Genomic DNA, 12,467 nt, shown 5'->3' on the forward strand with positions numbered 1-12,467 from the left:
TCCGCCCTAACCGGGCGCGCGGGATGACGTCGGCCGGCTCAGGGAGACGCCATTGGCTCCGAGCGCCGGCGCGGGCCCGGCGGCGCTTTCGGGGCAGCGGGAGGCGAGCGCGCGGGCGGCCGTGCGTCCCCTCAGCTGCGCGCCGAGCGAGGTAGGGCCCTCCCGGAGGGGTAAGGCCGCAGCCAGCGCAGGGACCGCGCTTCCTTACGCGCTGGCGGGGTGAGGGCGGGAGTGGGAGGCGGGGAGAGAGACAGAGACTTTGTCAGCGGGCGGCGCGCTGCGGCGGGCCGGGCCGCTGTGCACGCTGGGAGTTGTGGTGTGTGGGACGCGGCGGGGCCCGGCTCGGAGGGCACCGAGGGAGAGGGGGAGGGGAGGCGGGGCTGGGCCCCGCGGGGGACTCCTCAGGAGCCGCGACGGCCGCCCGTCGTCCTCCCGATACTGACGTTTATAACCTAACGTTTACGTGGGGTTTCACTGGAGCTGGCGCCAGCGGTGTCGCTCTGCCTCTTTGGGAGAGGTGCGAGGGAGCCAGCCTGGGAATCCCGTGCTGCGGCTGCCTGAGGGAGCAGGATTGGGATTTCTGGCCTGAAGCCGTCGAGGTGCCTTGGACTTTGTGTTTGCTAGCGTGAAGATGTGAGTGTGACAGGAAAGCACGGAGCAAGCCGTGATGTTGCGGTGTTCTTTTTGTTTTTAGGAAGCCTTCTGACCAGACTTGGATAAAGGCGGGAAGAACAAAACCTGCGCTTTTTGCCTAGCTGTGTCACAGTTGCCTGTCTGCACACAGCACACTCGGGACTCGTCTTTGCAGTAGCCAACAAACAGAAATGATAAACTGCAAACCTGCAAAGCATCTTCTCTGGAAAGAAAGATACCCTCATTTTGGATGAATGTTGTCACAGTTCAAGAGGCTGATTTTTGTGAAAAAAGATTATACTATTTTTTGGTTTTTGTAAGAGGCAGAAAGAACTCCTAGAACAAGCATTTTGAAACTGAGGCTTATACATCTTGACAGCCCTTGGGCTTTTATAATAAATGTCCCCATGCAGTCAGCATTTTAAGTTTTACAACTTCATTAGATACAGTGAGCTAATAGATAGTTTCTTCTTGTGATGGCACTCTTTTCTCAAACTAGTCAACAGGGTTTTCAGGCTTTGCTGTGGAAATATCGTATGTTCAGGCCTGTTTCAAGATGCCAACGACTGTTTGTTGCATCTTTCAACATCCTCAACAGGGAAAAGGTTAGCTGTTTCAGTTTTATGACATCTTCCAGCACTGCATTACCAGTGGATCCCAAAGAAACTGCTGTCTTTCCTACCAAGAAAAGGTCTGAAATTGATCATGAAGAAGGAAAAGGATGGGATGAGGAGACTAAAGAAATATCTGAAGGGAAACTCCACTTTTCTTCCTCTGTTGGAGCTCCGAAGAAACAGTTAATGAGTCATGTTCTGTCAAGGCATAAGTTTACCAGTGTACAACCTCCGGAGAAACCTTTGCAGGCTGAGGAATGGAACAGGCTGAGGGAAAGCTTTCGATCACCTGAAATGTTTGAAGAAGTGATGTTTAGCAGTATGATCAGGTGCAACACCCCCACTGATGTGGCAAAGTCGTTGCTGACCCATGTGGCAAGGAGTAAGGGCGACATTGCATATAATTTGTTGGTCAAATATCTGGCGTTGTGTGTCCAGCAAGGGCAGACTTCAGAAATCCGTGATGTGTATGATATAATGAAAATCAAATTTAAGATTTTAGAAAGTGGGGCTTACAACCTTCTTATCAAGGGGCTGAGTAATTCAGATCAATGGAGAATGGCCTTGACTCTTTTGGAAGAAGTAAAAAATATTATGATTCCGTCACGGACAAACTATGAATCCTGTATCAAAGCAGCCAGCCGTCACAGAGAAATGAACCTCGCAGTTGATCTTTACCATGAAATGTTGTCTAAGGATTTGGTCCCAACCTTGGATGTCCTGCAGGCCTTTTTTGACTTCAGCAGGGGTATGAAAGGTGCTGAGTTACAAAAAGAGCTGTTTGGTATCCTCATATATTTGAGAGAGAACCAAATATACCCTCACAAAACATTTATGCGGAGTATAAAGCTGTGGTTTGAAAGGTAAATAATGTTTCAGTAGCAAGCTCCAGTTCATGAGGAAGGGATTCAGATTATTCCACAGATCACTCTAATGAGATCGCTCAACATCTCGTTTTAGCTGTCGTGAAAAGATGCTTTTTATTTTTGATTTTGAAAGATTTTACCTGTTAAATATTATTCCTTGGTACAGAAGGTAGGAAGTTGTGATGGATCATGGCTGTCCAAAATATCCAGCTTTATCTCTTTCTGGGGTTGGTATATAAGCAATATTGACAGGTATGAGGGTTTTTCCTATAATCTATTGGACTGTAGACATGGTAAATTACTTGGAAATTAGATAGTTTCTCTCTCTAAAGGAAAGAGGCAGCAAATTTAGCTTGGGTTAATTGAAGATTAAATGTTGACTTTGTATAGAATAATAGGAGAGGAATAATCTTAACAGCAGGCTCTTTGCTTTAGCACAGTATTTAACAGGCCACACAGTTTGTTTTCATGAGTAGTAATGGTCAGACTGCAAATTACAACTAGTTAATGCTGCGCAGGCACACTGTAGTTCACCTGAGCGCATTGCATGTTTGTCATGCTGTTGTATGTGAGCCCATCTATGACATTTTTTTAACTGTTGGCTTTGGTTTATGTATGTGACACAGCCATTTTACAAGTTAGTCTTCCTGGATGGAAAACATGGCTGTGGGAATGCACTACCATTGCTAGAATAGTTTATACTGCTGTCCCCTAGCTATTTTATTTCCTGGGAGCAGCTTGGGAGCAGACAGAGTAGGCTTCAGTTGAGATGAACTGGTTTAGTGGATGAAAATCTGTTGTGGGGTGCTATTTTCCCGGTGAGTAGAGAAGGACTTACCTAGACGTGTGTGCTGCACATGCAGGAAACTCAACGTAATAAAAAGTCCTCGGCAAGGAGACTGCAGGGGCAGTGAGTACGTTGAAGAGCTATATATTGCCTTTATAATAGTGGCAAACCAGTGCTGGAAGCTGAAACTAGACAAACTCCTGTTTGTATCTTTAATACTGTGTTTGATTCATGAAAGATTGTGGTAGGCTAATATTTTAAGATCAACATTGGGTGTTTCCCTAAAGGAAGTAGTGTTTCAAACATGAAGAAGGAACAAAGTCCCTAATAGAGGGATGAAACTAGGTGATTGGTTACCTCATCTGGATTTTTATCTGTGAACCTGTACAAAATGCTCAGGTTTACCTGTCTGTGTGAATTGCTAGTGCTGAACTTCTATATGCTGGTGATTGAAAATAAATAAGCAGTTTATGTGGAGTCCCCAAAAAGAAATAGAATCTGATAACTTCTAGCCTGTTAGTCTTGCAAAAACAATGCCAGCAAAGGAAACCAATGGTACGGTAAGCACAGAAGTGAGCTCTGTGAGTGTAACTGAATAGGTGTTTTTAAAACCTCTTTCTGAAGAGCAGACCACGATTGGCTTGTAGTAGTGAGTAAAGCCACATCCAATACAGAGATCTGAGTGCGCAAGAAAGAATCGTAGTGTTTTGTAAGAAAACTAAAGAACCGTTGTGTATCAGCATGAGAAATGGGAAAGGAGGGTGGAAGCAGGACGGTTATTCCAAAGCCCATGGCATGTGTGATTGTGGAGCCTATGATAATGAACACTGCGGCAAAGGCAGAGGTGTCTGCAGTTGTATGTTGGCATGGGTGTTCCTATTCTGTAACCTGTTCTGTTTTGGATCTTGTGGGCAAAAAGGAATATTTACACCAGCATGGTGGCAGCTGTGGTAGTGGTGGTGATGATGATAACGATGTGGAATCATAAAGTCTCAATGCAGCATTTTGGTGTAAGAATATCTTTCTTAATATCTCAGGGTGACATATGCATAGAAATCTTGATTCCCACTTTCCTGTCTGGTTTCTGAGATGCTTGATGAATGTGTAGGGCAGCAACTTAAAAATTGTCAGTGCAACCTGGTTAATTGTACGGTTTTTAATGTTTGAGGGCAACATAAACTGGGGAGTTTGGTGGTGTTAGCTCTCTGCATGTTGTTAAATGCTGCTTCTTTATAGAATATTTTCGGGCGTGGCTAAATTATATATGAATCTTTGTATGATTTCTTTACAGGGTAGATGATTGATCGGTCTTTTATTTCTAAATGTTGACCAGAATAGAATTATTCTTTACCTGTAATTCAAGTATTGTTAAATAAGAATCTAATGTTTTTATTTATCTTTTCCTCTGTGCATATTAGTATACCAGGAGGGAACTGGAGAGGACACCTGACCAACATTAAAGACAGGTAAATGCAACATTTTAAATAAAAGTGAGGTGTTTTCTTGATTATTCTATCTTGAACTCTTCTTTCATAACTATAAAAAATAGCTTTCTTTATATAAGAAAATATTTTAATCCTTGAGAATATGAACCTGTGTTGTGCACATATGATTTCCCAGACTCCAGTTTCGAACTCATTCTTGTGCATTAAACAAGACCCAGCATGCACATTTGGAAAGGAGTTATGCTAAGCAGAGCCAAGACAGATAAACACAGAGAAAAATAAGAGCTGCCATTTTAATGGGTGGCTTATTTGTTTACTATTCAGGAATTAAAGACTTACTTTTTTGGTTGGCTTTATAATACCGTTGTTTAACACGATATTTAACAGAGCAGCTTTGGTGTGTAAATGGATGTCTTCTTGAAAACTGATACTATTCACATACTGTAGTTAATTTGTACAGATGGAAGTGTTATCCCTTCCCACTGGATTTTCAGTGAAGACAGAATTATTCTTATGTTAGGTTTTCACAGAGTGTGTGTTGGATATATGTTTCTATTACATGGCAGTTTTCTCAGTGTCTGTAAATTCCTATTTTAAATGGTAGAGAGAATCCAGCGGAGGGCTACGAGGATGGTGAGGGGACTGGAGCATCTCTCCTACGAGGAGAGGCTGAGGGAGCTGGGCTTGTTCAGCCTGAAGAAGAGAAGGCTGCGAGGGGACCTAATATATACTTACAAATATCTGAAGGGTGGGTGTCAGGAGGATGGGGCCAGACTCTTTTCAGTGGTGCCCAGCGGCAGGACAAGGGGCAGTGGGCACAAACTGAGGCACAGGAAGTTCCATCTGAACATGAGGAAGAACTTCTTCCCTCTGAGGGTGACGGAGCACTGGAACAGGCTGCCCAGGGAGGTTGTGGAGTCTCCTTCTCTGGAGATATTCAAGATCCGCCTGGACAAGGTCCTGTGCAGCTGCTGTAGGTGACCCTGCTTTGGCAGGGGGGTTGGACTAGATGACCCACAGAGGTCCCTTCCAACCCTTACCATTCTGTGATTCTGTATTCTATTTGAAACGAAATTCTGTGGTTTTGTAGCAATTAGGCAACTATGAATGTATTCATTATAAGAATGTCTCTAACGGATTATGGGTTGTTTTGGTGGTTTATAAAAATACGCTGTTGTATACTCTGAAGTAAAAGCATATGTAGAGTCTGCTGCTTTTGAAGCCCATGAAAAAGCAGTGTAACTCACTGTCCAAAGAGTAGGGATTGTTTACTGTAAAATGGATTATAATTATGTATGAGTGAGTGTGTGTTACTATGCTGTATTATGATAATTCACCAAATTCTATACAACCTTTTTCCACCTTTAGAGTTTTAAAATTCTAAAGTTGACTGTCTTGTTTAAGAGGCAGCTTTTTATCTTCCTGCCTTTCAACTCTGTTACAGACTTTGAGAGCTAGACTAACTTAGATCACCTCACATTATATGATGGATTAAGAAGCTGAACAAAGTGGTGACAAGGTGCTGTATGGTAGTTAATTTGTGAGAACTGTATGAACACTTTCTACTTTGAAACAGACAAGTTTGAGGTAGCCTACTTGGAGAAGTATTTGAATAAAATTAAAAAGGCTTAAAGAAAAGAGAAGGAATATAAGAGTTTTGTTGTGTTTAAATTAAGTGGCTGCTGACAGAAAAGATCTTTAGGATTTAAGAAATTTAAAAAAATGTTTGTTGGTTTTGTTGGGGTTTTTTGTGGGTTTTTTTTGGTCCTAATCGTAAAGGACGAAGCCCTTAATGTGTCTCTGACACTCACGTGGTGATTGTTACTAGACTCATCTCTGCAGTCAGCATAACTGATGTCTTAAAACAGCAGTCTTGAGTTTAAAAATCCACAAGAACTGTTTTTTCCTAAGTTAGTTTGACAATTGAATGGACTTGCTCTGATTTTGTAGAAATACTGGCAGTTATATCTAAGATGCTCATATCCAGGATATTTTCTTCATCCTCTAGCACTGAGCTCCTAGTTTCTTTGAACTGTGATAGTCAGAATCTTGAACCTGCTGCAAACAAACCTTGAAGTTTGCTGACCGTTTTTCTTTGAGAGTTACAAAAGCTTTGGATTTCCAAGGTCAGCTATAGAAAGCTGCCACTCAAGTTGAAGTTTCAGCCTGCATTCAAATTACTGTAGCACATCTGACTTCATGCTTGGTACGTAGGTGCCATGATACTCCAAATCTGTCTCAAAAAAGTAGTCCCTCAAAGTAGTTAAATAGTCAATTAGCTGTAAGGACAGTTACATACCCTACAGTGGTGAAAGCCTTCTGTGTGGGAATTTCTTGGTGTGAAATCCTGAAATGATCAATGAGAGGTTACAAAACTTGTAAAGTAATTTTAAAGGTATGATGGCGAAAAAGCAGCAGTTAGACTAAGGGTCCAGTCTTGCAAGATGCTGAGTGTTTCTTGTGCCTGTTTTGCTTCTGCTCCCTTTGGGGATCCACATAGAGAATTCACAAGAAGAAACTGGCTTCAGGAGCTTTGGTGGTTGGGGTGGGTTGATTTGTTGGGGTATGGGAGGTTTGTTTTTTTCAAGTAATCTGAAATTGGTAGTTTTTTTCAAGGAATCTGAAAGTAGGCAGAAGGATCCACGTTAACTATGGGACAGGTCCTTAAACTTCAGGCTTAATGATTCTCAAATAGTCTCGTAACAGTTCGTTAGGTCTTTCTTCTCTGTTGCTAAACTGTGAAGTTATTCAGTGCAATCAAATGTATTTAATGGTAACTTTACAGCTATGTGAGCAGCCAGTCTCATTGCTTATATTAATATGTAGGCTAAGCCTCGAGTGGCCACAGTGGGTTGAGCAACTGGAGCGTATTGTGTGTATGCAGCAGTGAATGCCCATTGCTGAGATTCCATGCATGACTTTTTTTGATTCAGTCAGTGCACTGTCAGCATTGCAATTAATGCAGTCTTGGATTATGGTACGTGCATTAATCTGTACTAGACATCAATTGGTGGGATAATTTAACATTTCTGATTGCCATGGTTTTAGAAAATTGGAGTGACTTAGCTTTGGCATCTCTAGTAGGATATCTCTGTGGAGACAGCCAGGGGAGAATAACTCATTCCATTTTAACACTTAAAGCTCAAATCCTACGATTCAGTTCTGAGATTGTGCTTGTGAAAATAAGGTATTTGGATGGATTTAGAGAAGAATGGTTACTCCTTCATTTCAGAATATGCCCAGCTGGATGAATATAGGCTTCTGTAGAAAACATGATAGAAAGGAAAAATGTGAAACATCAGCAACATGTCCTGTATGTAAGAGAAGCCTAAGTGGGAGCAAGGAGCAAAAAAGTCATTGTTTGTCAGCCAGGAAGAACCAAAGACCCATTCAGACTAAGCATCGTTTTGTTGCCTGTTGGAAAAGCTACTAGTTTCTGGTTATTTTTTTGGTCATGTGGCTGGAGTGTCCAGTCTGGTGATAAGGATATAAGCTGGATCTCATGTCTAATATTCTTGGCAGAAGTGCTTGACAACAAACTGGCTGTGAATTTCCTTAGTGTATGTTAATGTCCCATCTGATAATTTCTTTTTCCTTTTTCATGTAATTATTAAAGAGTTAAGCCTGGAGCAATTTCTAGGCTTAACCCACAATCAGAGATGGAAGTCAAGAAGTGTACCCATGAAGTCTATGTATATTTGCAGCTCATTGATTTGTCTTTAGAAAGTGTATCTGCAAAACTTTCAGAGAAGTTTTTTAGGAAAACCCAAAGGTTAAGGTAGTTCACAATTCAGGCAAAGATGCAGGTTCTTTCGTCTCAGTCCTCCACTGTTACCTCACCTTACATGCTGGTTTTGTGGCGGGCCCAGAGGTTGATGGTAGTGATGCATGACATACATTTTTTACTTGGATATGGAGTTGGGCATTGTGTTGATTATGTGTTTAGTTCATAGGGGCTAACAGGAGAGACAACGAAGAAAGAAAAGAGTGAACAAATAGGACATGGATGCCATGACAGTTCCAGTTTGATTTCCTGGTATTAGGGCAAAGGTCGTGGCTGTGGGACATGAAATAACAGAAAAGGCTAGATATTAAAAAATATGTTTGTTCTTTCTCTCAAGACATAGTTCAGGGGGATCATACAGAAATCCAGAGGTGGCCGTGGAAGTTAGGCTTGTCTTGTTTTGCATCTTGGAATTATGTGTGTGCTGTGCTAGCAGGCTGTGGGAATGAAAACCCAGATCATAGCAGTTGACGTTGTTCTTGTGGTTGTGGTTTGTTTTGATGGCCTTTCCGGGTGCTGGGGAGTTTTTGCAGCACTAGGTTGATTAGACAAAACGTTGTGCCTCTTGGCTGGCATGAATCTGTATGTTCTCTGTAGCGTTGCCTCACTCATGCTGTTCTGGAAAAGTTTTCAGGATCTGCTATGACCTGCAAAGCGTTTGACACTGTCCTGCACGACATGCTTGTCTCTAAATTGAAGAGAAATGGATTTGATGGATGGAACACTCGGTGGATAGGGAGCTGGCTGGGTGTTTGCACTCAAAGAGTTGCAGTCAATGGCTCGATGTCCAGGTGGAGACCAGTGACGACTGGTGTTGCTCATGGGTCAGTAGTGGGACTGGTGCTGTTTAACATCTTTGTCGGCGACGTGGACAGTGGGTTTGAGTGCACCTTCAGCAAGTTTGCTGACGACACCAAGCTCTGTGGTGCGGTCAACACACTGGAGGGAAGGGATGCCCATGCTGGAGGGAAGGGACCTTGACAGGCCAGCCTGTGCAAGCCTCATGAAGTTCAACAGGGCCAAGTGCAAGGTCCTGCACCTGGGTCATGGTAATCCCAAGCACAAATACAGGCTGGGCAGAGAATGGATTGAGAGCAGCCCTGAGGTAAAGGACTTGGGGGTGCTGGTTGACAAGAAGCTCAACATGACCCGGCAGTGTGCGCTTGCAGCCCAGATGGCCAACCATATCCTGGGCTGCATCAAAAGCAGCGTGGCCAGCAGGGTGAGGAAGGTGATTCTGCCCCTCTGCTCTGCTCTGGTGAGACCCCACCTGGAGTCCTGCATCCAGCTGTGGAGCCCTCAGCACATGAAGGACATGGACCTGCTGGAGCAGATCCAGAGGAGGGCAACAAAAATGATCTGAGGGATGGAACATCTCTCCTATGAGGACAAGCTGAGAGAGTTGGGGCTGTTCATCCTGGAGAAGAGAAGGCTCTGGGGGGACCTGGTTGTGACCTTTCAGTACCAGAATAGGGCCTACAAGAAAGCTGGAGAGGGACCTGTTTACAAGGGCATGTAGTGATAGGACAAGGGGTAACGGCTTTAAACTAAAAGTGGGTAGATTTAGATTTGATATAAGGAAGAAATTCTATACTATGAGGGTGGTGAGGCACTGGAACTTGTTGCCCAGAGAAGCTGTGGCTGCCCCCTTCCTGGGAGTGTTCAAGGCCAGGTTGGATGGGGCTTTGAGCAACCTGGTCCAGTAGAAGGTGTCCCTGCTCATAGCAGGGGGGTTGGAACCAGATGATCTTAAAGGTCCTTTCCAACCCAACCATTCTGTGATTGTGATTCTATGCCAGAACTCTTCTGAGGAAACTGAAGAGTTTGAGGTCTGTTTTTTTCACGTCCTCTATTGTTCTATTCTGTAATCTTTTCTTTTGATACATTTTCAATCTCTTTGGTATTTTAATATTAAAAACATGCATGGACGGATCACTGGAGAGTTCTTGTTTGTGTCAGAGACAAAACAATGTGTGGTTTGGGATTTGCAGAACCACAATTGTTACCGTAGCTGCTGGCCCTGCAACAGGTGAACTAAGAGTACTGAGAAGTGGACGATGTGAATGACAGGAAACTGTCCCAGTGCTGCATGCAGTCGTACAGGCGCTGACACAGCTGTGCGTGGTGGAGTGGTGGTACTGGCTCTGGGAAGTGGACGCTAAATGATGGCATTGGCTGACTGTAGTTGCAGAGCTTTTTCACCTGCAGCAGTCTGCATTCCTAGATCCATGTGATGATAGTTAGCCCGAGCTACAGAGCAGGAAAGGAAGTTTCTTAGCAATAAAGAACAAGTAGTGGTTAGTCGCCTGGAGATAGCAATGCAAAGCTGCTTTCTGGTTGGGTGCAGTCACCCTGATGTTAGAAAATCTCTGGTGGAACTGGGCATCGTACATAGGCAGGGCCAGTGTGACTTAGTATTGCTGAGGGCTCTCATAGCAAACAGTATTTTTGTTTTAGTCACATTCTGCTGTCAGCCTGTTCACCTTGACCACCTTGGAGAGATCTGCACAAACAGTCTTAGCCTAGAAATAAGGGGAAGTCTGACAGCAAAAGACCAGTGGCATAAAGAAGGCAGTCTTGCTGTTATTTGCTTTTCCAACCATATAGAAGATTTCTGTTAGCTTTTCTTTTTTTTTTTTTCTTGTCCTTCTTTTGGGTGGGGTTATTCCTACACCTGTGGCAGGTTTGGTTATACCAAACTTTGATAAACCAGGCACAGATAGCTTAGCTTTTTTGTAGGAGCAGTCAGTGGCACAATAGTGGAGCATTTCACTGGTGCGTTTTCTTGTAACTCTTTGGAATGGATTTATAGCTAGACCAAGGCTTGGTGGCCTGCCTGCTGACTGCAACTAGTGTGCCTACAGCTACTGCACGTGTTCTGGCCAGGCCAGTGCAACGGCATTGCCTTCCCACGTTGAGATCTGAGCAGTACGGATCCATGGTGACTTTGCTGTGCAGTAGGGAAACTTCCACATAACAGAGATGTGGAAATTTGTGGTAATGCTGAGAATTGATCTCAGATCTCTCAAGGCCTAAATAAATGCTGGTGAATGTTTAGATACTATTTCCACCCCCACCCCCCCTGCCATGCTGTCATGCAGAGTTTTAGTCCTAAATCCTCAAACATCTCTAGAGTTAAATCTCTGATCCTGATCCCACTAAATCACATAAAAATATTTCTAGTGACTTTAGGAGGTTTTGGGTGCATCCCAGAAAGAGTACAACTAATTTCTGATGATTGTACTACGTTTGAGTTCTTGTAAAGAATTGTGCTTATACACAGACACTCAATAAGTTAGTAAAATGCAACATATTTCTTATTTAAAAGCCTTTATCCTTTTATTTTCTTGCTTCACTATTATTACAGCGGACAGTGCCCAGTTTGCAACCATCAGCTGGAGAGCAGTGACCTCACCGAAGAGGAATATAATAATCTCAGAGAAAGGATAATCAGGGATGTGATACACGGAACCGACACTTTCAGAAAGACAAGCCCACAGGTAGGTCTTGTGTGCTGTCGGGTTCATTGGCTAGGAGGGTAATACACAATTAATGTTCAGGTGAAAACACCACAAATTTTTTTTTCTTTGCTTTAGACTTTAATAGGCCACTAGATACTGAAGTATCCTACGTATCCTTTTCACTTGTGTTTATGAAGTGGGTCTAAATCTTGACCTCTGTCATATTGTCTTTCTTCTTGGAGCATCTCTCCTACGAGGGGAGGCTGAGGGAGCTGGGCTTGTTCAGCCTGAAGAAGAGAAGGCTGAGAGAGGACCCTATAAATGCTTACAAATATCTGAAGGGTGGGTGTCAGGAGGATGGGGCCAGACTCTTTTCAGTGGTGCCCAGCGACAGGACAAGGGGCAATGGGCACAAACTGAGGCACAGGAAGTTCCGTCCGAACATGAGGAAGAACTTCTTCCCTCTGAGGGTGACGGAGCACTGGAACAGGCTGCCCAGGGAGGTTGTGGAGTCTCCTTCTCTGGAGATATTCAAGACCCGCCTGGACAAGGTCCTGTGCAGCCTGCTGTAGGTGACCATGCTTCAGCAGGAGGGACCGACTAGATGACCCACAGAGGTCCCTTCCAACCCCTACCATTCTGTGATTCTTCTTTTTTTCAGTCAGCTGTTAATGGATACTGAAATAATTTAAATGTAGGGATTTTTTTTTTACATGAAAAAATTAAAAAGTATGGAAATCTTTCAGTCCTTCAAAAGCTGTGTTTTCAATACGGCATAAAGCCCCATAACTAGGCCAAGCTAAGCGGTGCGGGGGGAGTCCGGGCGTGGCGGTGCGGGCCGAGACGCGGTCCGCTAGGGGGCGCCCGCGCCCCGCGC

The 12,467-nt window shown here is 43.8% G+C and overlaps 2 protein-coding genes across 4 annotated transcripts in view; both read left to right on the forward strand.

The window, feature by feature from the left end:
- The window catches only part of PSMA6 (proteasome 20S subunit alpha 6), a 242,834-nt gene that overhangs the window by 167,025 nt on the left and 63,342 nt on the right, over nucleotides 1-12,467 (forward strand). The window lies entirely within an intron of this gene.
- Nucleotides 6-12,467, forward strand: part of PRORP (protein only RNase P catalytic subunit) — a 55,044-nt gene continuing 42,582 nt past the window's right edge. Inside the window, exons 1-4 of one of the 3 annotated variants that reach the window (XM_075425541.1) lie at nucleotides 6-170; nucleotides 695-2,110; nucleotides 4,319-4,366; nucleotides 11,497-11,629. In XM_075425541.1, coding sequence (XP_075281656.1) covers nucleotides 1,110-2,110; nucleotides 4,319-4,366; nucleotides 11,497-11,629 — 1,182 coding nt within the window. In that variant the 5' untranslated portion in view covers nucleotides 6-170; nucleotides 695-1,109. Of the gene's footprint in view, nucleotides 171-375; nucleotides 600-694; nucleotides 2,111-4,318; nucleotides 4,367-11,496; nucleotides 11,630-12,467 lie in introns of those variants that run through there. The other 2 variants (XM_075425538.1, XM_075425539.1) reach the window with 2 other exon arrangements.

This window comes from Opisthocomus hoazin, chromosome 7 (genome assembly GCF_030867145.1).
Source record: "Opisthocomus hoazin isolate bOpiHoa1 chromosome 7, bOpiHoa1.hap1, whole genome shotgun sequence".
Lineage (NCBI taxonomy): Eukaryota > Metazoa > Chordata > Aves > Opisthocomiformes > Opisthocomidae > Opisthocomus > Opisthocomus hoazin.